This window comes from Periplaneta americana, chromosome 7, assembly GCF_040183065.1.
Source record: "Periplaneta americana isolate PAMFEO1 chromosome 7, P.americana_PAMFEO1_priV1, whole genome shotgun sequence".
NCBI lineage: Eukaryota > Metazoa > Arthropoda > Insecta > Blattodea > Blattidae > Periplaneta > Periplaneta americana.
The window spans coordinates 935,826-962,226 of record NC_091123.1 but is presented as its reverse complement, the minus strand read 5'-3'; the positions used below and the strand labels follow the sequence as shown (position 1 = coordinate 962,226).

Genomic DNA, 26,401 nt, shown 5'->3' with positions numbered 1-26,401 from the left:
TAAGTTATTTTAAACAGTTGTATAATATTACGTAAACGTCCAATTCCTAACAGAAATTAATGTTCTCAGAAAAGAGCTAAGACAGCTCAGCCACTAGCTTTTACAGAGGGGCGAGCAGAAGCAGGTGGAGGAAATCGGGATGCAACGTAGGCAAACGGACGACAGTACCTGTGCGAAAATATGATTCAATATTGAAAGCTCTTTCATGATTGGAAAACGCGAACATATTTCTGGAACGTACTATACTCACTAACCCAGTACTGTTTACTATATGCGGCCTTGGTTCTGTGTGGAGGACGGTTGAACTTCATTAGTAGAAGGGGTGGGAGTGAAGTACATTCAAAAACTCAGGTACAATAAAAATTGAAGTAAAAATAAAATGATGTCCCTGTATCTTAGAAACCATGGCAAAAATTCATGAAATCATGATTTCATGTACGTAGGACATGAAACGAATCAATTGTAATATTGGCGGGAAATTTTGGAACTGCCTTGTAAATCTGTGTTGAGGTATGTTAAGTATATACAAAATTAAACAAATTTAGTCGCAATTTACAGTTCAAGACAGCCCAGTGTGATTTTGAATTTGTCATAAGTCCACATAAAATATTCCCGCAGGTAAGATAGTGGGCCTTTGCTTGCGTGCAACTAAATCCCCTTTGGAATTATCAAAAGAACTCCACATGCAGGGGTCTGAACAGTGGACTGCATGATTCGATATGGATCGACACATCTGTTACTCGACGCACAATAAAATGTGGCCAAAGAACGAGTGAGACATTTGGCTGGATTTGTTAACTTAGCGCCTTCCGCGCATGCTCGCTGTAGTCCTGTTCGAGCATGTGAGCAGAACCGGTGCAGGGGCTCAATTAAACTGTGGAGGCACTTAAATTTGTATTCTCGGATGATGGACAGGGCGACGAAACTGGGAAGGGACGACAGTTGAAGCTGCAGCGTGAAGTTACCGCCATCAGACCTGGGTGTGAGTGTTGCTATGCACCTGGTCGCCTTCCGCGCTGTTGATCTGGTTGGCAGGCGTGTAATACTACCAACATAACAAAAATCACATTTAAAATACATTCACTGCCATTTTTAAAATAGGAGGTTCAAATTACTTCATAATTTCACCAGATTATAGATGTGCACATTTGACACTGTAACAATCCTGAAAATACGCTTTTGAAGAATAAAATTGCCCTTTGTTCAAAATAAAACAGGCATGATGTAAAATATGAATTCTGCAGTGCTCGGGAAAAGTGACACAAGTCAGTTTCCACAAACCTTTTTTGATAATTTATTGACAACTTACGGAACATCTGCTCGCTTGGAAAAAAATACATAAGTATTTCTCCCATTACAATAATTCATACAGAAAAAAATCAAATCGACATAAACCAATATAAGTTGTCAATAAATTATCAAAAAAGTTATTTAATGTACTGAAGTACGTATGAAATTTCTATGCAGATATTTTGCGTCATCATACGATGAAAGAGTAATGAAACGGAGAAAAATTCTCTCCGGCGCCGGGATTTGAACCCGGGTTTTCAGCTCTACGTGCTGATGCTTTATCCACTAAGCCACACCGGATACCCACCCCGGCGTCGGACAGAATCGTCTCAGTTTAAGTTCCAACTCTTGGGTTCCCTCTAGTTGCCGCCCTCTGCACTATGTCATAGATGTCTATGAACGTAGGACCGAAGTCCACACATGTGCTGAGGTGCACTCGATATGAGTGACTAGTTGGCCGGGATCCGACGGAATAAGCGCCGTCTTAAATCACGAAGTGATTTACGCATATCATATATATTATTTTAATGTAACGAAGTACATATGATATTTCCATGCAGATATTCTGCGTCATTATATGATGAAAGAGTTCATAGACATCTATGACGTAGTGCAGAGGGCGGCCACTAGAGGGAACCCAAGAGTTGGAACTTAAACTGAGACGATTCTGTCCGACGCCGGGGTGGGTATCCGGTGTAGCTTAATGGATAATGCATCAGCACGTAGAGCTGAAAACCCGGGTTCAAATTCCGGCGCCGGAGAGAATTTTTCTCTGTTCCATTACTCTTTCATCGTATTATCAAAAAAGGTGTGTGGAAACTGACTTATGTCACTTTTACCAAGCACTGCAGAATTAATACCGTTAAGTGAAATTCTGTATTATGGGGCGCGTAATACTATCAACATAGCAAGGAATCAGAATTCCAAAATGTGTACCGTATCTCGACAACTGTCTAGACTAGAGTCATACGGACTTTTGCCCATTGGGCGCTTTAAATTTTATTATTAAAATGTATACTGTACTTGTATTCTTAGAAGAGAAGATTGGGATTATTGTGTGATATATTATAGGCCTACATGACGTTTATAAATAAACTGAAAAGTTAAAATACTGAACTTAAAAAAATACCCAGTGTGGTCTGAAATGAACGCATTCATAAGTTTGCAATAATATCAACCTACAAAAAATACAAGAGTTGCTGTAAGTTATTTTCGTAACTCAGAAAATTCAAGTTGATCTCCTGCAATTTCACTAGACGATACAAAATACCATTGAAATGAACGGAAAACAGGCATTTTGTTTATGATTAAATGTCTGAAATGTATTCGTTTTCTAACATGGAATAAGAACAGAGACAATCTTCTGTCTTCGCAGATCCGTTTCCCATAACTTTTTCCATCCATTTTTCCTATATTATAATTTTACGATTTCTTTTTTCCCCTGTAAGGTTAAGGGGTTGCGCTTGAATTTCAAGGCACGCTTATGAGATTGTTGGACGGAACAGCTGTTGACATGTAGGTCTTCTCTGGACACGTCAGTTTCTTTTATTCTGAACCTTTTTTCATAAACTGGTCTTTTATAGTGGAATCCACTCACTCCATTTCCTTTGTACAGACCCCTACCGTACCTACTAAGCAATTTATCCACTCATCCATTTATTTCGTCAACAAACCACCAATTCATAAGCCTAGGGATTCGTACACTCACACATTCATTTACTGATTACTGTGTCATTTATTCATTTACTCAGTGATTATCCATTCATTTAGTCATTCACTCTGAGATTGATCTATTCATTCAATGAGTGACATTCATTCATTTATTCATTGGCTCAGTGACTAATCCATTGATTCATTAACTCAGTGAATTATCCACTCATTCATTCATTTACTCAGTGACTTATCCACTCATTCATTCATTTACTCAGTGACTTATCCACTCATTCATTCATTTACTCAGTGACTTCCTCATTTATTCTGTAATCATTTCTAATTCATCCACTAGTTTCTTCAATCACTTACTTCATGTTCCTTCCTCCAATCACTTACATATTTAATCCGTCACGTGCTCATTCTCTTAACTGATCACTTAGCTATGTTTCAATCTCTGTCACGTATTCTTTCAATCGCATATTCATTCACTTAACGACCCAGTTCTTTAATTCACTTATCCTTCAGTCATTCACTTAACTCGACCAGTCCGTCATTAACTTATTCACTTCAGTCCCTGGAATATTGATGCTAGCGCCTCTTCAGACCTCGCCACCTCATTGTTGATACTCTTACAATCTTACCACGGCCCCTAGATTTGAACCCGCGAATCCCAGGCTTGACGGGAATCATAGTGCGACATTGAAGAATTTCCTGATTTACAACTGGAGAAAAACCTGGGCTTCACCCAGACCTGAATAACGCTGAAGCTTAAATTTCCGAGTTCTTTGCAGCTAGTCCCTCGATCACATCCCTAGCGGACATATTGCGTTACGCAGATTTGCTTATCGCTTTTAAATCTGGCATAAATGTTTATGACAACAGTGTCCATGTAAATAGTGAACAACAAAGAAGATTAGACGGATATTAGAGAATCATAAGTGGCATTTATCTTCTTGTACTGTTAAGTCTACTTCATAATGTTAAAATATAATTATGCACATTTGTATTTAATTATGTATTTACAAAAATATTTAACAAGGTTTTAAAGCAAAGAGAGTAGCAGTATTTGTACAGAAATTAATAGAACATATTTTATTCAATTGTTATTTACAGGGTTTGGGTTAAGTGCCCAGAAAGGTGTGGACTGACTGTGCAGCTAGAATACGAATGTTGAACGTAACCCATTATCTCCTGCAAGTGCTGACATCTGTCTACACGCTTATGAGTAGATTTCCCAGTTATGCATCGACAATCAGAAACTTGTTTGCAATAGCAATTTTAATCTTCCACGGTGGTGTTTTAAATTAAATCGGTCCGACGTTTAGAAACACAAGGTCCATTTACAGAGCTATACGAAAACGTAAGAGAATTTTCTACTTTTCTTGATCCATTATGGTTTAATTATTCAGCGAACAGAGAGGCCAGGAAAGAGAAGACACTTCCCAGCTTTTGAGCGACAAGAGTCTAGTAACGGAACTAAGAAGTTGGGGATATCGAATGGGGACAAAACGATTGAGATTCTTCACAAATTTGTGCCAAATTCGGTTCCAAAATTATTTGCAATAAACTATAAGAAAGATAGTGGCGACGCTCTTTATACGATAAGAAAATGTGATAGTAGGCCTACAGAGTTTGTGTAACAGCTTTGCTCTTCAGTATAGCGAATTTATAGCAGTGTACGTGACTCACTTCAAGCCCCGAATTCTATTATTATCTTTTATTTATTTGGTGCGCGAGGAACAATTCCCAAATTTACATTGGAGATCCTCAGAAAATTAAAGGTTCCTGTAAAGACTCTTCAGACAATTTCATCAACCATTTTAAAATCTTCATTGAACATCATCAATCACATCTCTATTCATCTTTATAATATTCAATGTATATTATTTATTTTCAATAAATTTTTATCGTTTTGATAGCCACCACATCTTGTCTTTTTTCAAATTTCATTATGTATTTTTTTAACATTAATTTACATTTTCTATTTTGTTCATTTGAATTGATTAGGATGACGATATTTTAAATCCAAGATTTCGACGGCTATCATTTCGATTGTCTCTCTCGAAATTTCTGGTTTCCTTTTCTTTTGACAGTGGTGAACATTTCATCCAGGGATTCGAACCCAAGCCCGATCACAGTCTCAGATCTAGAACCCAACCCGGTACCATCTCAACTACTTGGTGGCTAAAGATAATAGCAATTCGGGTCATTATTTTAATTATCTGGTCAAAAAGCGCTTTTCTTTCCGTTTCAAATGCAGCGATATTTTTGTATAAAAGTTAGGACCCTGTATTCAGTTCCATTTTATAACAATTATTATATATTTTTGTCTGGTTGAAGAACACCATCACATTATATTCTTGCGGAATTGAATTAAAATCAGTCTGTTTTTGTCCACACCTGTGGAGTAATGGTTAGCGCGTCTGGCCGCGAAACCAGGTTGCCCGGGTTCGATTTCCGGTCGGTGCAAGTTACCTAGATGAGGTTTTTTCCGGGGTTTTCTCTCAACTCAATATGAGCAAATGCTGGGTAACTTTCGGTGCTGGACCCCGGACTCATTTCACCGGCATTATCACCTTCATCTCATTCAGACGCTAAATAACCTGAGATGTTGATAAAGCGTCGTAAAAAGCCTTCTAAAATAAAATCAGTCTGTTACTTCAGTTTAGATGATGCATTGTTACCACCGACTTGTTTACTTGCCGACCTTACTTGGGCTGATACTTGATTCGGTATTTATCAGACGTTTTCCCGACTGTTAGGCAAATATCAGGTAATCCACGATAATATATCCCTGCCACAAATTCCATCGACGATAGATAACTTGACATTAATGGAGCGTCGTTAAATAAGCAATTTAAAGAATGGCTAATAAATTACTTGAACCCAGATAGACTCACCCGGTGGTCTTAGAACAAATTCACTCCGCGTTTAGCATAACATGGGACATCTTTATTGTTGTAAGCTTCAAATTGCAATGTTGCTTGTCTACAGCGAAATGCCTTCTCTTTATCTTTGTAGGAATCAGAGATAATGGGTTAAATGTAAAAGGGAAGAAAATATATTTTTTAAGAAATCGCATGCGGTTTGGTTTTCCACGTAAAGTTGCGATATACTAACAGACAGAAATGGGATGTCGGTACCTAGGAAAACATGCTGATTAGAAAGTTCATATCCATGACAGAAATAAAGGTTATGTACGTTTATGCCGGTACCTATTTACACATAACATAATATTTACGAATAAACACAGTTCATGGATGTCTACGAGTACATGGTGAGACGGAAGTAGTTTTAAAAATTAAAAAGTATGTACAAGTGTAATCTGTCCTGTATGAAAAAACACTAGATGAAGTATCAAATTTTGTTATCCACTAAATCAGTATTATCGACGACCGCTTGGTGCGCGACTGCAGATGAAATTTATGGTGTTTTCATTTCAAGAAAGAAAGTCCTACCAGCGAATAGGGATTATAAAGAATGGACACTGAGCGAATTTTACTGTGTTTTGTTTCTCTGTGTACCGGCGTTTAGTTCCACTTTCAAGCGCTAGAGGTTAGTGTAATCGAGCATACGCTAAGATAATAATTGAGAATAGAATTGAGACACAGGATCCAAACATCGCCTACCTTATTGCATAATCCAGTAACGCTTTGCTTCAAATAAATTCAAGTTAACAGCTTTTCCTTATTTCTCAGTGACAAACTAGTTGTAATAATATTTTTTTATGTTTTATATATAATAAATTATATTATAAAATAATATAATACACTATAAAATTATGTATCAAATTCGTTTAATAGTTGTATATAATACAGAGTGATTTATATAGAACTGACACATTTCTTTCTTTAATTATTCCGTTGGAAATTCATTCAATGACCCAATTTCAGCACCAAATTAAGCAGAATGTTCTGGAGTTTCGATTCCTTGTCACTAGATGAGCAGATGTTTATATTTTATTCCTACTGTTGGCAGCACTGACACAATTTTAGCACCAAATTAAGCAGAATGTTCTGGAGTTTCGATTCCTTGTCACTGGATGCACAGAGGTTTATGTTTTATTCCTATTGTTGGCAGCACTAGATGCGCATATGTTTATGTTTTATTCCTATTGTTGGCAGCTGTTTTCGACATTTTGTGTCAACGTGAAAATGCAGTACACATTAAATCAACGACTCTTCCTTGTGAAGCAATACTGGATCAGGAATTCAATTACAGCTACTCAAAGGGCATACCAGAGAGAATTTGGTGTTCGCAATCCTCCCAAAAGAAACATAATACTGGGACTGGTAAACAATTTGGAAACAATTGGATCACTGGTGAGTGAAAAGGGCCAATTTTTTTTAACCAGACTGTGAACACTGCAGAGTACCGACTGATTTTCATGGAGTTTGTTGAGCAATTGGACGATGTAGAGCTGAGTCAAGGATATTTTCAGCAAGATGGCGCTACATGCCATACATCAAATGAATCCATGGAACTAATTGCAAGTTTCTTTGACGACCGAATAATTTCCAGGAACCTGTGGCCACCGAGATCTCCGGATTTGACAACGCCGAACTTCTTTCTATGGGGTTACTTAAAAGACAGGGTTTACGCCACACGTCCCCAGACATTGGACGATCTGAAGCACAACATCACACAGGAGATTCAAGCTATTGACAACAGAGTCCTCCAACGAGTGGCCAGTAACATGGAACGACGTGTTGAGTTGTGTCTTATGCAGGATGGAGGACATTTTCAACATTTGCTATAGAGGTAAATAATCTCCCAAAATTCCTCTACATTTTAGGTATAATAAGTTGTCGCTAGCACAATTCGTTTTGAAACAATTAATGAAAGAAATGTGTCAGTTCTATATAAACCACTCTGTATAAGTATATGGTTTTACTTCTCGTAAGAGTTTTTTTTTCCATTTTCACCTCTATCAAATCATTACATATTTTAATTTTTGTTGGGGTCAACGTCTCCTCTCATTATAAAGGAACTCTAGAGTCTAGACATTACAGTTAATGGCGGATTTATTATTTTATGGATCCAATTTATTTTGAGTACATAATGTAACTAGATGTATTAATTATATGTGTTATATTTCCGCTGTGTCGACTGCTAGCTGGTGTGATGTCAGCGCCAACTCTAGGGAAAAATCAGAATCTCACGCTCTAGCTGGCTTAAAGGTCATTGAAATCAGTCCGGTTACATCATAGGTACCGACACGAAGTGTCCATACTTAATTACCTATATGCTGGTCCTACCCTAAGTGCAACTAATATTTTCTACCGAATAGCGACTCCGTTTGCCTTTACAACAAATAGTACTGAAATCACCTTCCACTATGCCATCCCCATTGTCAAATATTCCATCAGGATCTCGACAAATACTTTCCAACGTGTTAATGGAAACAGTTGCAATCCACACGGCGACAACAGCTCTTATCCTGCGTACGCCGTCAGTGAGTCTGGGGCTTCGTGTCCGGGCGGGCGGCCTGGGTTCATGACTGCTTCCTGGCGTGCCGGCCGAAATCTCGCGTCCGATTGTAGAATCTAACCTCACGCAACACGTCTTGGATCTGATCTCACGAACACACTATCGAGACTATGTATAGCCAACCGTACAATCGATAGAACTCCAGACACTACAGGGTGATCCAAAACATCAACTCCTGCCTATAAGCGATAGAAACTGAAACGATACAGCGTTCATGAAGAATAGTTCTACCAAGTTCTTTGTTTTTGCAAAAGTTGCAAAACATTAAGCCGACAGGTTTGCCAACAATAAATAGTATGAATTCATGACATTGTCACGTACAATAATTAGATGATATTTGCATGAAAATTGATTTATTTTCTGAAGACATCACAGTACTGTATTCTGGTTGAGTGAAAGATAAGGCCTCATGACCTTAACTCTGCCAGACTAAATAAATAAAAAATAGGTAAGTAAATAGATAAAGCTTTCTGCACGTTCAACATATGTTATCGATACGTAAAGATTGAAATAAGGATGCAATCGGTATTGTGATTTGTGGCTACTCTCTATCCTACAAACATCAGTTACATTTTAAATGCGAGATAAAGGTGACCCAGATGTTAAAATGATTCGAATTCATTGTTCTAAAAGCTACGTTTATCAAGTTTTATTTATTTATTTTTTTCAAAAAGTATTACAGTGACTATTTTCAAGTTATCCTCTTTGATACATCCGTGAATTAACAACAGTAGTAATGCATGAAAGTAACTCAATGAAAAATCAGATGTCAAAAGTAGAAAAAAAGTTCACTTTGAACAGGTTGTTTTTTTTTTTTGTAGGCCAGCATTATAATAGTAACTAGTGTATAATCTTGGCAATATGGCACCAGTGATTTTTTTTTATTTTAGTAGGTTATTTTACGACGCTTTATCAACATCTTAGGTTATTTAGCGTCTGAATGAGATGAGGTGATAATGCCGGTGAAATGAGTCCGGGGTCCAACACCGAAATTTACCCAGCATTTGCTCATATTGGGTTGAGGGAAAACCCCGGAAAAAAAACCTCAACCAGGTAACTTGCCCCGACCGGGAATCGAACCCGGGCCAGGCACTAGTGAATGTTTAGCGCGTGAACATAAGCTCACGTGCTAATTTTCACGAGTGTTTATAATGAAAATTACACACGTGTTACATACAAAGTTTTATGCTATTCTAGCATTAAAATATGTAAAAATAAAAAACTTTTATAAATTTACAAAATCTAATGTTATGACTAGTATAGACATGATTACTGGATTTGACGTAATATATTTCATAGTTGCTAAGTAACCGTTCTTAAGACAATGGTTTCTCACAGGTGCGTTGTATAAAATTGTTTTGTGAAGGCGGTGATGACATCATGGAATACTAGTTGCTAGGTAACCTATTCTGGCACCAGTAGGCCAATTGTTAACGATTTATAGCGTTGTAACAAGCGTGTTTTAATGCTAGGATTGCATAAATTTAACATTATGAAACGATTTGCCGTGCTATAATATGGTACAACATTGTCGCCATAGCAACCTCTTTCTTCATAGACCAGGATATCAAACGACCCATCATTACAAATGTATCTGTCACATTTTGTAGTTTTAATTTGTAGTAAATTTGCTTCCTTCATAATCTAAGTGTACAAAAATATCTGAATATATTTATAACTACAGTTTCTCTCCTGCATTGTGCATATGTGTTCAAAGTTTCATAGAGTTACAGAGATATATAACTGTGATAAAACTAAAATTTAGCTTGTGAGCCAATGGATTCTCCTTTAACATTGTACAAATTTGATAGATTATATCTTTTGGATTTTTTATCAACTGTCGAGGACTTTACACAGCTTCAAGAATGGAGGAATATAAGTTGATAGAGGATATTTGAAAATATCATATGTCTGATGTTGCGACGTAATAACAATCATCTTGTTTGTTAATGATTGTATGCTCCTAGTGAGCTTTGCATGAAATCCGTAACTGGACATTTTCGTAATGACATTAGGCACTGTACAGACTTAAAGCTAGGCGTTAAATTAATGTAACATAAGACACGCCATTGGTAATATACCTGAGACCGGATTCCACGCAATTCACAGCGGTAAGTGTATCACGACTATACACACTGATTTGAAAGTTTCCTTAAATTCGAGAGCACGTAGAGGGCTGTAAGTAGAATATTCTTTGGGTCGATTTATAAAACAAGGACGAAATCGTGGTTTCAAACCCCGGCTTTTAAACCGCGATTGAGGTCTGAATCCTTATGCGATTTCTAAAAAGAAGTCGAGACGCTGCTTGAGAAGAAACCGAGGTTCGTGTGTTTTATATATGGCAACACAGCTAAGAATCGATTTTTATTCTTGTAAACAGTCGATATTAGAAAGAAATGAACATCGGGATTAATATTTTTATTGAATTCCAGTAAGTCACGTTCTTTTGTTCTCAGCTAAGGTATTGTTATGTTTGCTAATTTACAGAATATAATATATTATGTGCTTTTAAAATACTAGCATTAATTATAGGGAACGGATTTTTAGGTACCAGAATTGTATTTCCCAAATAATTAGCACAATTCGAACGTTTATGTTTTAGTTTATCATTTGTTCGTAGCTACTGCCAACATTAACTACCTGCAAACCCGGGTCTAACGAATCAATAACCTAAATATTAACTGGATTAAAGTTGCAATTGAAATTAAAATATTGTATGGTTCTAATTTCACATATAATAGGCCTACTACGTGGAAAGCCCCAGTAGCATAATACTTAAAATAAGGAGACAAAATCACGCTTGCTTCATACATATTCTTGTAGGCCCATATCATATTTGAATATTAAATGAAATGTCCAGAACTACTGTAAAGACTAAGAATTTGGTTATATAGTCTTATAGACATAAAGGTGTAATTAGTATAAAATATTAGGCCTATATCTTACTTCCCTCAAAGCAACAAGACGGTGTAAAAAAACTTGTCAACCTGGCGCCTCTTGCATTTCGTTGCAGATTATTATTTGCGTTGATTCCTTCGAAAATCGAAAATATTCGCATGAAATTAACGTCGTTATATAGTTACAAAGGATTATTCCTGTCCTTCATCACTCTAATCCGATATTTAATACTCGTAGACACAAACTTTCCTTTGATAATCATCCCACTGATCTACTTCCACCATCTTGCATACATGAAGCCGTAGTTTTAAACCTACCCCAGCCGTGGTCTCTGCTGCAGACCATGGTTTCGAGCCTTGGCTCACCAAAATGAAAAAGACCTCGTTTTATAAATCCAAACGCGGTTTAAAGCCATGGCCTTAGTTTAGACCTCGTTTTAGAAATCGACCCTTTAAGTTATGTACCGCCCAATGTTTATTTTTAGAACTACGAGGCTTCAAACCTCATGAACATTTCTGTTGCTTACATGAGCTCCAGTCCGCCTTTTTGATTCTCATTATAGACAACCGCGGGCGATGGCGGTGTGTATTACAGTCCACGTCACCGTTTTTGGCGTGTGAAATAAGTAATGGGAACGTTAAGTTCGAGTGTTTTACATTTGCCGCAGTCAGTCTGACAACTGTGTTTGGCAAATGGCTGATGTGACGTGTATATGAACTGGTACCATTCTCAGCTGCACTATCAACATGCTCACAAACTGGGCTCTATATATCTAGGACACACGCCCAAAATTCTGGTGCCAGCTATAACAGTTGTGGTGCACATTCAGTAACCAAACTTGGTCGAGGAGATCATTTGTGTTGTAAGTCGTCACCGACAAGTGAATGAGTAATTCTTTGTTAATTACGTTTTGATTGATTTCACATTAAAATTTGTGTTTTGTTTGTCAACATAAAGCAGTGGTCGGCAAAGATTACGTCATATAAAATACAGCCCGCAAAACACAGCAAAGAGGAAAGTAGGTGGAGGAGAGAGGTGCAAGAAGAGAAGGTGGGGAACATCTTAAGTGCGCAGAGAAAATGACGGTGAACATATCCAAACTGCTTAACATGGCAGGAACAACTGAAGGTCAAAGGGTAGGGAGGTCATGCCTTACCCCATGAGATGTCGACTTGCCGACCACTGAAACTTCGAAAATCAAATGCCGCTTTATAAACGTTCACATTTAAAATAACACTCCCTAGTAACTTTCATTTCATCAACGTTAGCAGCATGTTCAAAAGCAAGCGATGCTCTAGACATGACAGTTTAAAAAAAAAAACTGTCATTTATACTATTTGTCAGTACCGGAATTCTAATCAAAGTTGGCAAATAAAATTCATCCTGGCAACTAGACGGTTACTATCAGAGGTCTGCATCGGACGTTTTCGCTCGAGCGCCAAGTAGTTCATAGCATAATCCGATAGGTAGCGCTCATGCATGATGGGTAAAATTGTCACGAGCGATAAATCCTCGAACGGTATAAGCCGAGCGTTAGACATTCGTTCTTGTTACAGTGATGAACTGTGTAGTAACATCATAGATGTTTATCATTTCAAAACTTTGCAGTGTTTAACTAACCTCTCCATAGTACAACTACAAAACTTGCTTTAAAATGTAATATAAATGTTGTAGGTAATTTTTTTTTTTCCCCCATACAGGAGTGATTTTGTTTTTGCCACATCTGATAGATGTTATTGGATGTAAATGTAATTATTATAAACGGAGAACACAATCACGATAATGCAAGAAATGTATCAAGTTTTCTAGTAATAATAATAATAATAATAATAATAATAATAATAATAATAATAATAATAATCTCTAATAATTAGTGTGTCAATCTTTGCGTCTGTAACAGTTGTGCAGCATGATTATTCGTTTTATTATATTTTCTGTGACGTTATCTCTGTACTAATATTGTTATTAATCTCCTGCTATATCAATAATATTTTGTAAAACGTTTCTACATTGTCGCAGTATATAGGCGGAACACTATGTATGGACCTATCATATTATATATGAGGTAAATCAAACATTGAATAATTATTAATTAGCAATAATAACTGTATATCGAAGTTTTTCATACTATTTTATTTATAACTTCATGTCCCTGTTTTGATACGTTCCATTAAACGTTTGTCATAAACGCAGAAAATAAAGCCTTATTTTTACCGTGTGAGCAAAACATATGTGTATCTTATCTGTCGCCTTCCATACAAGATAAGACATGTCGGTGAGATGATCTTCTGTGCTTCTATTTATTACGAGCGTATCACGACCGATCGTATCTCACTCGAGGGTGCGACACTCGACCGAGTTCAAGCGAGCGATTTAACTCCAATGCAGCACTCTGGTTACTATAATCCTTTGGGGGGGAAATGATTAGGATTCACCATTACGATCCGGACTGTATGTAGCCTACACTTGTAGTATTGTACATTGGATTCCCCTGAAAGAAACCACAGTGAACAATATAGAAGATGGTACCAAGCGGAGGGGGGGTCCAGGTGTCAAAAGAGCAAGGAGCAAGCTAGCGTGCGCAGGTTTTGTGGATATCTGGTGTTTTAATTTTTGGGGGGTTGGCAGTACTCACACGATGACGACTGCGCAGATAGTGGCCTGGCACATCCGCTACTTCCTTTCTTTGTGTCCCGCCCGTACAACTGAAGAAAAGAAAACAAACACAACGGACGACGAAACCAAAAGGAGAAAATTGAACTCAATAGAAAGCAATGCACTCTATTTCTAAAAGAAGTAGTGTAGAGACGGGGATCTGGAGGCGGCCACCCCCGGGGGAAGTTCGTGTCAGGCGATCCGTAGTTGCGGCGGCGGGAGGAACCTCACGTCAGGCTCGTGCGGCGAGAAACTTACCCGGCCGTTGTCGAAGTCCCGGCCGCCGCCGATGGTGAGCCTTGCCTTGGCCTTCATGGCGTCCGACAGCGGGATCTGCGGAATAGAGAAGTCGGCCTCCTTCACGCATGCGTGTAGACTGTTCTCAGTGCAGCCATACTAGGGGCCGATTTCACCAACTTTCATTGATACTTAACGGCATCTTGACACTTACATTTCACCAACACAAGGTGGGCTTTAAGCGCTCATTAAACTACATTTAAGCTAATTGGTCTATATTTGGTTACCTAAATAATATTAATCCTGCATTAACGACAATAATTCAAACGCAAACTTACTAGGCACTTGGTCAGTAATTGATTTCTTGTAAATAGTTTCCTTAATCTATCACAAAATATTTCAATATCCGATAATTTCATCACCATACAATTTTGTTATTCTAGGTTTAATTTGTAATTCAGTAAATATAAAATATTCTTTGTTTCTCTATGATAAATTATCTACCTTTCATTAGTCAGGTAATCTCTTCGTACTTTGATTTTATTGTAATTTTAATTGTAAATGTAATACTAATTGTAATTTTATTTGTAATTGTAATTGTAAATTTAATATTAATTGTAATTTTATCGTTCATATTGTAGTTGGAATCTCCTGGTAAAGGGGCAGAGAAGGCCTGACGGCCTTATCTCTACCAGGTTAAATAAATAAATAAATAAATAAATAAATAAATAAAAATAAATAAATACTAAATAATTATCATCATGGCGAGGACAAATAGTATTTGTAATCCCCTGGTAGAGGGGAAGAGAAGGCCTGATGGCCTTATTTCTACCAGGTTAAATAAATAAATAATAAATAAATACTTAAAAATGATGATTTTTCACCAAGGGGAGGATAATTTCCGAAAGAGAAGATTATTTTAATACAATGGACAACAAAGATTTTCAAATGCGGTTTAGGCTAAGTGCAACATAAGCAGTGTATATTTTAAATAGTACAAAAGGTGATTTAGAATTCCCAATTGATGATTATTAATAATAATAATAATAATAATAATAATAATAATAATAATAATAATAATGGCTTTATTTAACCTGATAGAGTTGAGGCCATAAGGCCTTCTCTTACACCCAACCAGGATTAAGTACTTCATAATAGTATTTAAATGATATATTTATTGAATAAAGGTTTAATTAATCTTCAATTGCCTAAAATACGGCAACTAAAGTAATACGAATAACAAATCTGTCAAGCAGGCCTAATATTACATTTGAATGTATTGGAATAGCGCAGATTCATTAAATCATTGCATGTTGCTTGACATTCCTTGTATCTGCTTTCATATAATATTATCTCGTTTTTATTCAATAGTGTTGAAGACATTGGGATGAGTTTCTTTTCTTTTTTCTTTTTTTTTTTTCTTTTTTGCATTGAAATCTCTTTTTTATTTCCAACCTTCTTTCTTTTCTTCTAAGATCTACCCGTCCGTCTTTTTTGTTTTCGATGATTTTAATATATTTTGAGGTTAGCTCTGTTTATGATGACGTAATATAACAAATGAACTCACTATAAAGGTCTGCTTACATTAACAAGGCTCATGGCCTTCGAAATTACTATTTTACTATGATTCCGAAGGCCATGATAACTTAATTGGGAATTAAATGAATTACTTTATTTTAAATGCGTAAGCTATTAGTTTGGTGAAATGTAAATGCATTAAATATAATTCAACTTCCGTACTTAAATTAAATTACAATTATTTGATTATAGAGTAGTGAGATGTTGGTGAAATCGGCCCTAATATGTAAAGGTTTACAAAATCAGTTTCAAAAATACAAATGGGCTTTCTCATTATGCAATGTTGCCAACAACAATTTACGAAAATCACTATGGAACAAAGCTACAGTATTTTTACCACTATCAATGAATATGTTTATATTTTATTCTAAAATAGATTACACAAGCTCACTAAATCATACTTCAACAGAAGATATGAAATATTTCAAAGAAACATTTAAAAGTTACCAGACTTCGCAATATTGGCAACGCTGGAGTTTTATTATGTGAATAATTGATTAGATCATTTTATTACAATAATGTGCTGATTGATCTACATTTCATGTTCTGCATGGTTTCTTTGTAGGTTACGAATGAGAATATGAGGGAAAGATTATCAGCGCATTGAAGTCTCTGAAAAGCCGTGAGTGTGTGTTAATGTATGGAACTAACACGTAGTACTACCTAGCCCAATACAAACTTATTTTGAGGTTAGGTTCCACTTTTCCCTGTTGGATGTTGGATATGAGGTCCTATATCTTTTGTAGCAATGGTTTTATTACATCGGGACTCATTTCAAACCTTACATATAGCGATATGGACGTGCTGATAGTTGTTGGCCGGAAAATATTACGTATTCTTTGATTAGGCCTATTTTAACTATCTTATTCTGAGTCACTGAACTGTTGCATAACATTACAATAGCTTTACTTTAACTCGTAGCTGTATTCAGGTACTCCTTTATGCGTAATTTGTTGCACTTTCAAACTTTACACACCTCAGGACAGTTGTACAAAATGTGCTAGCTTTACAAATACCATTTATACTTTGATTAATTGATTAAATGGCGATCTTACTCGTGTTAATTATGTAAGCATGTGCGGCTTACAGCTGTTTCGGTGCTACTTGACACCATCCTCAGAGCCTACTAGATCTCGGCGTTATCTCAACTTCGCTGCCTGTTGTGTGGGTGCGTTCGTGTGATGAAGAGTTGTGTCAAATAGTGTGTGTGTTCTGAAATTGATCTGTGTGTTGAGAATTTGATTGGGGTGTGTTTTAGTGTGTCTGTATATTTCGTATTGTTCTAGTGTGTTGAGTTTTTGGGTTGTATGTGTAGGATTTCCATGTCTGTATTTATGTTATTGTATGTGTGGTTAGCATTAGTTTTATGTTCGGCACATGTAGATGTATTGTGTCCTCTGGTTATTGCTTTAATGTGTTCTTTGTATCGAGTTTGGAATGATCTGCGTGTCTGTCCAATGTAGAAACTGTCGCAACTATTGCACGTGAGTTTGTATACGCCTGTGTGGTTGTATTTATTTGTTTGTGTGTTGAGATGTCTTTGTAGTGTGTTTTCTGTTCTGTATGCTATGTTGTATTTCTGTTTTCTGAATGAGGATGCGATCTTGTGTGTGTTTTTGTTTTCGTATGTTAGTGTGATGCATTTCTTGTGTTTTTGTGTTTGTTGAGTTTTTGTTTTGTCTTCCTTATGATGTTGTATATTATGTTAGGGTTGTAACCATTTTCTTGTGCTATGTATTTGATTGTGTTCACTTCTTCATTGTAGTGTTGTTGGCTCATGGGTATGTTGAGTAATCTGTGTACCATTGTCCTGAATGCAGCATGTTTGTGTTGTGTGGGGTGGTTAGATGTGTTGTGTATGTATGTGGTGGTGGTGGTTGGTTTTCTGTATATTTTGAAGGTGTGTTTGTTGTCTACTTTTGTTATGGTGACCCCAAACTTCGTCGCACGTCTCTACAATTCACAATGACACTAATTGCTTATCGATTATAAAATTTATTATCAAAATATCTATGGTGTGTTGCATTATAAAAATAAAATTCAGTTCAAAATCGAGAAAATCAATCGTTTTACTATTTTGGAGACCTTAAGGCGGAAAAATGTGTCAAGCTTTGATGTCGCCTCAGGGCATGTTGTGTAACTTCAAACAAAGTAGCTGCCCCAATTGTCTGTTTATTAAGAATGTTTTGATAAATTCTGTTTAATTTTCCTTTACAAAATGAGTCAAGGTTGTTGAAATTATTTATTCATGTCTAGGCGCCACCGTTTACGAGATACAAATGTGCGAAAATTCGTGTGATTACAGCACACTGTAACCACTAGCAAGTGGAGACTAAAGGAACTTTGCAGTACATATGGTACAGATTTCAGTGAAAAGGAATGAGAACACAAGAAGATCGCTTAGTCTCGTCATTTACGAGATTACGGATACCCTAATGAACTTAATTTTGAGATATAAAATGTCGAATATTAGCATTATGATGCCATAACTGAGCAGATTTTTGCAACTTTATCCTGATAATTTTCCTACGACGTTGATTACTTCATTTCTGTTCAATTTATCAGAAAAATACGTTCTGTAAGTTAAGTACCGTAGCTTAAATTTTTTAACGATGTAAATATTGGGATAGCAGTCAGGTGCGAATACGTTGCTTAGCAACAGAAACAGTTGCCTACCTTAGCGCGGGAGGCCTCGGTGTGGGACTTGTAGCAGAACTCCAGCAGCGCCACCGCCATGGCCAAGATGAGCCCGCCGATCAGGATGTAGAAGATGCCGGCCACGTTGCTTAGCGACAGCTCGTTCCTGGACGCATCCTGTGCAAATGAGCAGCGTAAGAGGGTAAAACCTGTTTATTCCCGTGTGCTATGCATTATGTTATCCATTACTGATATCAAAATTTAATTTTAAATTGTAAATGGAAGGAGTCCATAATCGTACCTATCTTTAAGAAGGGGGACAACACTAACTGCAGTAACTTTCGAGGAATATCACTTTTGTTGACGTCGTACAAAATGTTGTCCAATATCCTTTTGCGAAGATTAACTCCATATGTAGATGAAATTATTGGGGATCATCAGTGCGGTTTTAGGCGTAATAGATCGACTATTGATAAGATATTTTGTATTCGACAGATAATGGAAAAAAATGGGAGTATAAGGGTACAGTACATCAGTTATTCATAGATTTCAAAAAGGCATATTACTCGGTTAAGAGAGAAGTTTTATATGATATACTTATTGAATTTGGTATTCCCAAGAAACTACTTCGATTAATTAAAATGTGTCTCAGTGAAACGTACAGCAGAGTTCGTATAGGTCAGTTTCTGTCAGATGCGTTTCCAATTCACTGCGGGCTAAAGCAAGGAGATGAACTATCACCTTTACTTTTTAACTTTGCTCTAGAGTATGCCATTAGGAAAGTCCAGGATACCAGAGAGGGTTTGGAATTGAACGGGTTACATCAGCTGCTTGTCTATACAGATGACGTGAATATGTTAGGGGAAAATCCACAAACGATTAGGGAAAACACGGGAATTTTACTGGAAGCAAGTAAAGAGATAAGTTTGGAAGTAAATCCCGAAAAGACAAAGTATATGATTATGTCTCGTGACGAGAATATTGTACGAAATGGAAATATAAAAATTGAAAAAATTTATCTTTTGAAGAGGTGGAGAAGTTCAAATATCTGGGAGCAACAGTAACAAAAATATAATTGATACTCGGGAGGAAATTAAACACAGAATAAATATGGGAAATGCCTGTTATTATCTGTTGAGAAACTTTTATCATCCAGTCTGCTGTCGAAAAATATGAAAGTTAGAATTTATAAAACAGTTATATTACCGGTTGTTCTGTATGGCTGTGAAACTTGGACTCTCACTTTGAGAGAGGAACATAGGTTAAGGGTATTTGAGAATAAGGTGCTTAGGAAAATATTTGGGGCTAAGAGGGATGAAGTTACAGGAGAATGGAGAAAGTTACACAACGCAGAAATGCACGCATTGTATTCTTCACCTGACATAATTAGGAACTTAAAATCCAGACGTTTGAGATGGGCAGGACATGGAGCACGTATGGGCGAATCCAGAAATGCATATAGAATGTTAGTTGGGAGGCCGGAGGGAAAAAGACCTTTAGGGAGGCCGAGACGTAGATTGGAAGATAATATTAAAATGGATTTGAGGGAGGTGGGGTCTGATGATAGAGACTGGATTAATCTTGCTCAGGATAGGGACCGATGGCGGGCTTATGTGAGGGCGGCAATGAACCTCCGGGTTCCTTAAAAGCCAGTAAGTAAGTAGCAATAACTTATCTGAGAAAAAAAGAATGTGATTTATGCAATTATTCAATAAAAATATTAATCCCGATGTTCATTTCTTTCTAATATCGACTGTTTATCAGGAATAAAAATCGATTCTTAAGCTGCGTTGCCATATATAAAACCCTCGAACATCGGTTTCTTCTCAAGCCACGTCTCGACTTCGTTTTAGAAATCACATAAGGATTCACACGTCGATCTCGGTTTAAAAGCCGAGGTTTGGAACCATGATTTCGTCCGTGTTTTAGAAATCGACCCTTAATATCCGATGAGAACGGGATTCCAATCGACTTTTTCAGCGATATATCCGTTCACGGTCACTAGAATGTGACGTAGCCTCCGGATCCCGACGTCATCAATTAGACCACATCACGACTTACTGACTTGATAGAGGTAATAGTTTGAGGAACAGGGTGTGAGTCCACGCTTGATTGCGATGCAAGGAACCAGCACAACGATCATATGGCATTGGTTGCTATGGAGATGGAATTACAATCCCCCCTCCCTCTAGATGCTCACGCGATGCAGTCTAGCGGCCATCACACAAGTCAAAATGAAACGTCAGTCACTTGTCACTCCTCTCCTTCTGACAGCTGACTTTGACCGTGACGTCGCTAGCTTCGTGCCCCGGCTATGCCTGTCTGCCCCTCGTTTTTGCACAGCGACTCAATATTTACTCGACGTCGGAATAACTTGCACATCACGTGCAGCCAACTGTCCCTTTCTATCGCTCAGGTTTTCTTTCTTCCTTTCTTTTTTTTTCCTTTTCTTATTCCGAATTCTTTTTGGGCTTCTGTTTGTCTACTTCTGTTCGTCTCTTTTCCTTCTTATTCTTTTTATTGTATTAACTCTCATTTTTATTTATTTCTTCATTCTTTATTTAAATTTTCCTTTCTCTCGCTTTTTCTTTCTTTTTCCTTTTTCTTTGTATTCCAAATCCCCACACTGACTCCTCACTTGTAAGGTTATTTCTGTGCATTCTACTGTCTTTCTTTTCCCCTCTCTTCACAATCTTCCTTATTTATTCCTTCTAGGGTTGCCAACCCTCCCGTATTTCCCTGGATCTCCCGTATTTACCCATAATTTTTAAATCTCTCCCGGCTCCCGTATTTTTCTTTTCTCCTAAAATTTTTCTCCTTTTTTTTTTTTTAAGGCATGTTGGGTCCGATAAGTATAGTATCAATCAAATAGTCTAAGTCCTTACAATCAATTACTTAACAATATTACATGCATTGAACCTTTATGTTATTACATAAAGTAGTATTTAAAATTTATGGCATCTTCAGGTCACATTAAAAGAACATAGTAACATAAAATCAACACATAGAAAATTAATTTTCTATTTAATAAATTCGTTCACATTACACCTTTTATACTTTATAGGGCTTTAATTCCATACGTCCATAAACAGAGCACGAGCGACCTGCATACTGTAGCATATTTTCATCATTTTGGGAACTGCACCCGCATAAACTTGAAGATTGTTATGTCTTCTTCCTTCGTTGTGTACACTTATCAGTTATACAATGTTATCAGCCTATCCCACGATTTCATGTTATCATCTTCCTGCTACATGTATTTTAATGGCGTATTGCTCAGACTGCCTTTTATACCAGTTTTAATTTTTAACGATTGTGTTTAACTGGAATATCTTAAGTGTTCATTTTATGTTACTATGTTCTTTTAATGTGACCTGTAGATGCCAAATTATTAATGAAAACGTTTGTCATAACTTTTAAATACTACTTCATGTAATAATATAAAGGTTCAATGCGTGTAATATTGTTAAGTAGTTGACTGTAAGAACTTGCACTATTACACTATTTGATCCCTTATTTTTGCTTAATGTAAAAATCACTGTTCTAAATATTTGATTTTGCTGTTGTTATGATGAATTTTGTTGTTTAAGAGATGCTTTAAAATGTGAAGTCTTTGTAGAAAATAATGCTTGCCACAAATGGCTTTTAGTGCTCACCCAGTTAAAGTCAGCAATGTTAATGTTGCGAATTTCGAAACAAAGACGAACAAAAAAACCCGGCTAGTTTTGTTCTAAGCATACCAAGTAGTAACGCTCATACAAAGGGGCTTTTTCACCCCCATGGACAAGAGCCTAATTGGACAGATAATCCAAGAAATCCGGAAAATATCTATCGTGAATGTGGATTCAGGAATTTTGTATTCGGGAGAAATACTATTCCGGAAAATGGATGTTCGGGAATGCAGATTCGGTAAAATGTCTGGGAATCATAATATAAGTGTGCCATTTTAAATCTAAAATCAATCAATCAATCAATCAACTCCTGTATCTCCTCACGAGGAGCATAGGGCATTCACAAAGTGCCTCCATCGGACCCTATTTGTAGCCAACTTCTTCACTTCGCTCCATGTTTTCCCCTCCCTAGCAATTTCCTCCAACTGTTCTCTTCCATGAATTTTTTGGCCTTCCTCTTGTTCTACTACCCTGGGGGTTCCAATCCAAACCCATTCTTTCTACTGCTCCATCTTCTTTCCTGATTGTGTGCCCTATCCAATTCCACTTTCGTCTTTTGATTTCTATTGTGATTTCTTTCTGATTTGTTATCTTCCATAGTTCTGAGTTTGTGATTATATCTGGCCATCTAATTTTTAAAATTCTTCGTAAACATCTATTAACAAATGTTTGCAGTTTATTTTGTATAATTTTACTTGTTTTCCGTGTCTCACAGCCATATAATAAGACTGATTTCACATTACTGTTAGAGATTTTAATTTTTGTGGATCTAGATATAATACAGACGTGGACAAATTATTAGCAAAATTGAAGATTTTTATTATATATTTTTACAAAATATGATTCTTCAATTTAGACTACAGTTGACATTTTGGATATTTCAGAATTGTTAGCAAAACTGAAGGTTTTTATTATATATTTTTACAAAATTCGATTCTTCAATTTGGAATACAGTTGACATTTTGGATATTTCAGAATTGTTAGCAAAATTGAAGGTTTTTATTATATATTTTTACAAAATTCGATTCTTCAATTTGGAATACAGTTGACATTTTGGATATTTCAGAATTGTTAGCAAAACTGAAGGTTTTTATTATATATTTTTACAAAATTCGATTCTTCAATTTGGAATACAGTTGATATTTTGGATATTTCCGAATTATTACCAAAACTGAAGGTTTTTATTATATATTTTTACAAAATTCGATTCTTCAATTTGGAATACAGTTGACATTTTGGATATTTCAGAATTGTTAGCAAAACTGAAGGTTTTTATTATATATTTTTACAAAATTCGATTCTTCAATTTGGAATAGAGTTGAGATTTCGGATATTTCCAAATTATTAGCAAAACTGAAGATTTTTATTATATATTTTTACAAAATTCGATTCTTCAATTTGGAATACAGTTGACATTTTGGATATTTCAGAATTGTTATCAAAACTGAAGGTTTTTATTATATATTTTTACAAAATTCGATTCTTCAATTTGGAATACAGTTGACATTTTGGATATTTCCGAATTATTACCTAAACTGAAGGTTATTATTATATATTTTTACAAAATTCGATTCTCCAATTTGGAATACAGTTGACATTTTGGATATTTCCAAATTATTAGCAAAACTGAAGATTTTTATTTTATAGTTTTACAAAATTTGACTCTTCAATTTAGACTGTAGTCGACATTTTTGCTAATTTACAAATTATTAACAAAATTGAAGATTTTTATTATATATTTTTAGAAAATTTAACTTTTCAATTTAAACTACAGTTGAATTTTTTTGCATATTTCTGTCTATTGTAATGATAGAAATATGCAAAATTGTCAACTGTAGTCTAAATTGAAAAATCAAATTTTGTAAACAGAATTATCATAAAAATCGTCAATTTTGTTAATAATTTGTCCACGTCTGTATAAGATTTCCACATTGAGTACAACTGGACAAATGCACTATTTGCATTTTTTATTCGGTTCTTTACATCCTCAAAGGCTCCACCATCCTTGTCAATTATGCTACCCAAATATTTAAATTCTTGAACAGTATCAATGTTATTATTATTTATGAAATCTAAAAAGGGGGTCAAAAGTGTTGGGAGTTAAACGTAAAATGCAATTGGATATTTTAAAGTAGAAAGGTGCAAAGTGCCAAAATCATAGAAAACGAAATTATTATGCAGAAAAGTGCAATGTGTCTAGGAGGATGATGTATGAAAGAGGCTACATCCACTTGTGTTTCTTAAGCGAGATATTTAGATGTTACGTTGCCAGCACCATGCAGTTTCAGACGGTAAGCGCCCTATTGAGCTGCATCATAGAATGCAATGGATCTTCAACAGGTCATGTCTGTGCCCAAACTTACACACAACGAAATGTTTTACAGATGTCAGCTTTCACGTTATAACTTTGGAGTTTGTGTATGTGATACAATGCAGTCTTATATGTGTATGTGGGATGAAAGCATCGCGAGTAGAGGTGCCAATGAGATCGCCTCGTGTGTACTAAAACTGATGAATATGGACATAACAAACAAGAAGAATCTGATAACTGTGCAGCTGAAAACAAAAATCGTGTAATGGTTTTCATGTGTCTCTTTTTAGTTGCCATTGGTTTATTTGAGCACATAGAACAAGCGGCCACAGTTTCTTGCAATTCGATTCTGATTTCGCTTTGATTGAAAAACGACAGAAAATCATAAAAACCTTCACTCCTAGTCACCTGCTTAAAATCGTACACGACTCTAAAGTTGTAAAACCATTTCAAACCGTTTCAATGCTAGAATCATATTTCCTTAATATGCAAGATGTTGCTGATCAACTAATTTCCATCAAGAACTTGAATATTTCTAAGGCATGTTGCATTCAGTATGGTGTTAGTAAAGCAGGCAGTGTTTCTGTGAAACAGTCCCATGACAATGAAGCAGTGCATACCATTAAAGTGCTTAAAAGGGGGAAAAAACATGAAAGATGTGCAGTCAGCATTGTTTCAAGTTAAAGCATAAAATAGGGAAATTACTGAAGAAAAGAAGGGGGATCTACTAGCAACGACTGCCTGTCTTCCAAATGTGGAACATAGGCAGTTCTACAGGCAGATCTGTGAGTAAAAATTGCTCCAGACTACGAAAAAATAGGTATTGGACTTTGCACCATTCTACTGCAACTGTACCCATTACTTAACCCTTTTCACAATCTGTGTTATATAATTAAATCTGGAGAAATAATGTCTTTACATATCACTATTATTAATGAGTAAACACTGTACTATAGCTGTTTTCCATCAGTGAAAAAAAAAAACATGACACAAATATGTGTACAATTATTCTTATAGCTACATTTTTTTATCTTATCTCCAATGTTTCATTTTGGCACTTTGCACCCTTCTACTTTAAAGTATCCAATTGTCATTGGTTTGAAGCTTCTCCTTCAATATCTAAATTACGTGTTTTTTTTTAAATTAAATTCAATTGAAGTAAATACTCAAACTACAAAGTTTTGGAATGAAGGCCCTGTATAATAATTGACTTTTATTAACGCGTTTCTCACTTTGTTCCATATAATACACGAAGTCACGAAAGAATTTAAAATAAGCCTTGGAACAGAATGACGTGCAATGCCGCTAGCGAAAGCCTTTGTGTTCACTGCTACTCCATTCAGATGCAAAATGCCTACGAATCCTGCTCGGCCCCTAATTGTAACAGATTCTTGCTGAGCTGAAGAAATTTCGTGACAAAGAATCTGTTACCCATACATTTTGTTAAGGTAATGGCGACAGAAACTTGCAAATTCGTATAATTAAAACACTCGTGGTCACGTGATTGCGGTAGTTATACCACGAGAATCCACATAAGAATTTCAACATTTCTATTTTTAGAGATGCCCAACAACTTCACATTTCTACCTTCATTAATGAATCTGAATTGCCCCCAGAGGAAGTATAATTCATTCTTTTTTTCAGCCACGGCCTTGAAAAGTGTGAACATAAGCTTAATTATACATTAAATATAATATAACATTAAGTTGTAAGTCTAGCCAGCAGGATTCTAGATTTTGCGGATAGTTCTGAAATGCAGGAACACAGCAGTTTGCATTTTCCCTCCACTCGGAGCTAGATGTGTGAAGTCTGAATAAAAGCTGACCCCTTTACGTTTTTGTTAATTTTATGGCACAAGTTACGTTTTAGTTGCCATGGTAATATTTCACGCCACTGGTTCAGTATATATACTTTGAACTGGTAATGGAAATTACGGGAAAACGGCTGAATGGATTTTAATAAATGACCCCTCATTTTTAAG

At 36.1% G+C, this 26,401-nt stretch overlaps 1 protein-coding gene across 4 annotated transcripts in view; it reads right to left on the bottom strand.

Moving 5' to 3' along the window:
* Window positions 1-372: 372 nt before the first annotated feature.
* Window positions 373-26,401, bottom strand: part of LOC138702818 (glutamate receptor 1-like) — a 789,302-nt gene continuing 763,273 nt past the window's right edge. The window contains exons 17-19 of one of the 4 annotated variants that reach the window (XR_011332897.1): window positions 18,478-18,615; window positions 13,967-14,343; window positions 373-1,045 (exon numbers count right to left, since the gene is read on the bottom strand). Coding sequence is in view for 2 of the 4 variants with exons in the window: in XM_069830115.1 (XP_069686216.1) it covers window positions 971-1,045; window positions 14,245-14,343; window positions 18,478-18,615 (312 nt within the window). In the remaining 2 variants the exon portion in view is untranslated. The remainder of the gene's footprint in view (window positions 1,046-13,966; window positions 14,344-18,477; window positions 18,616-26,401) is intronic. The other 3 variants (XR_011332898.1, XM_069830115.1, XM_069830116.1) reach the window with 3 other exon arrangements.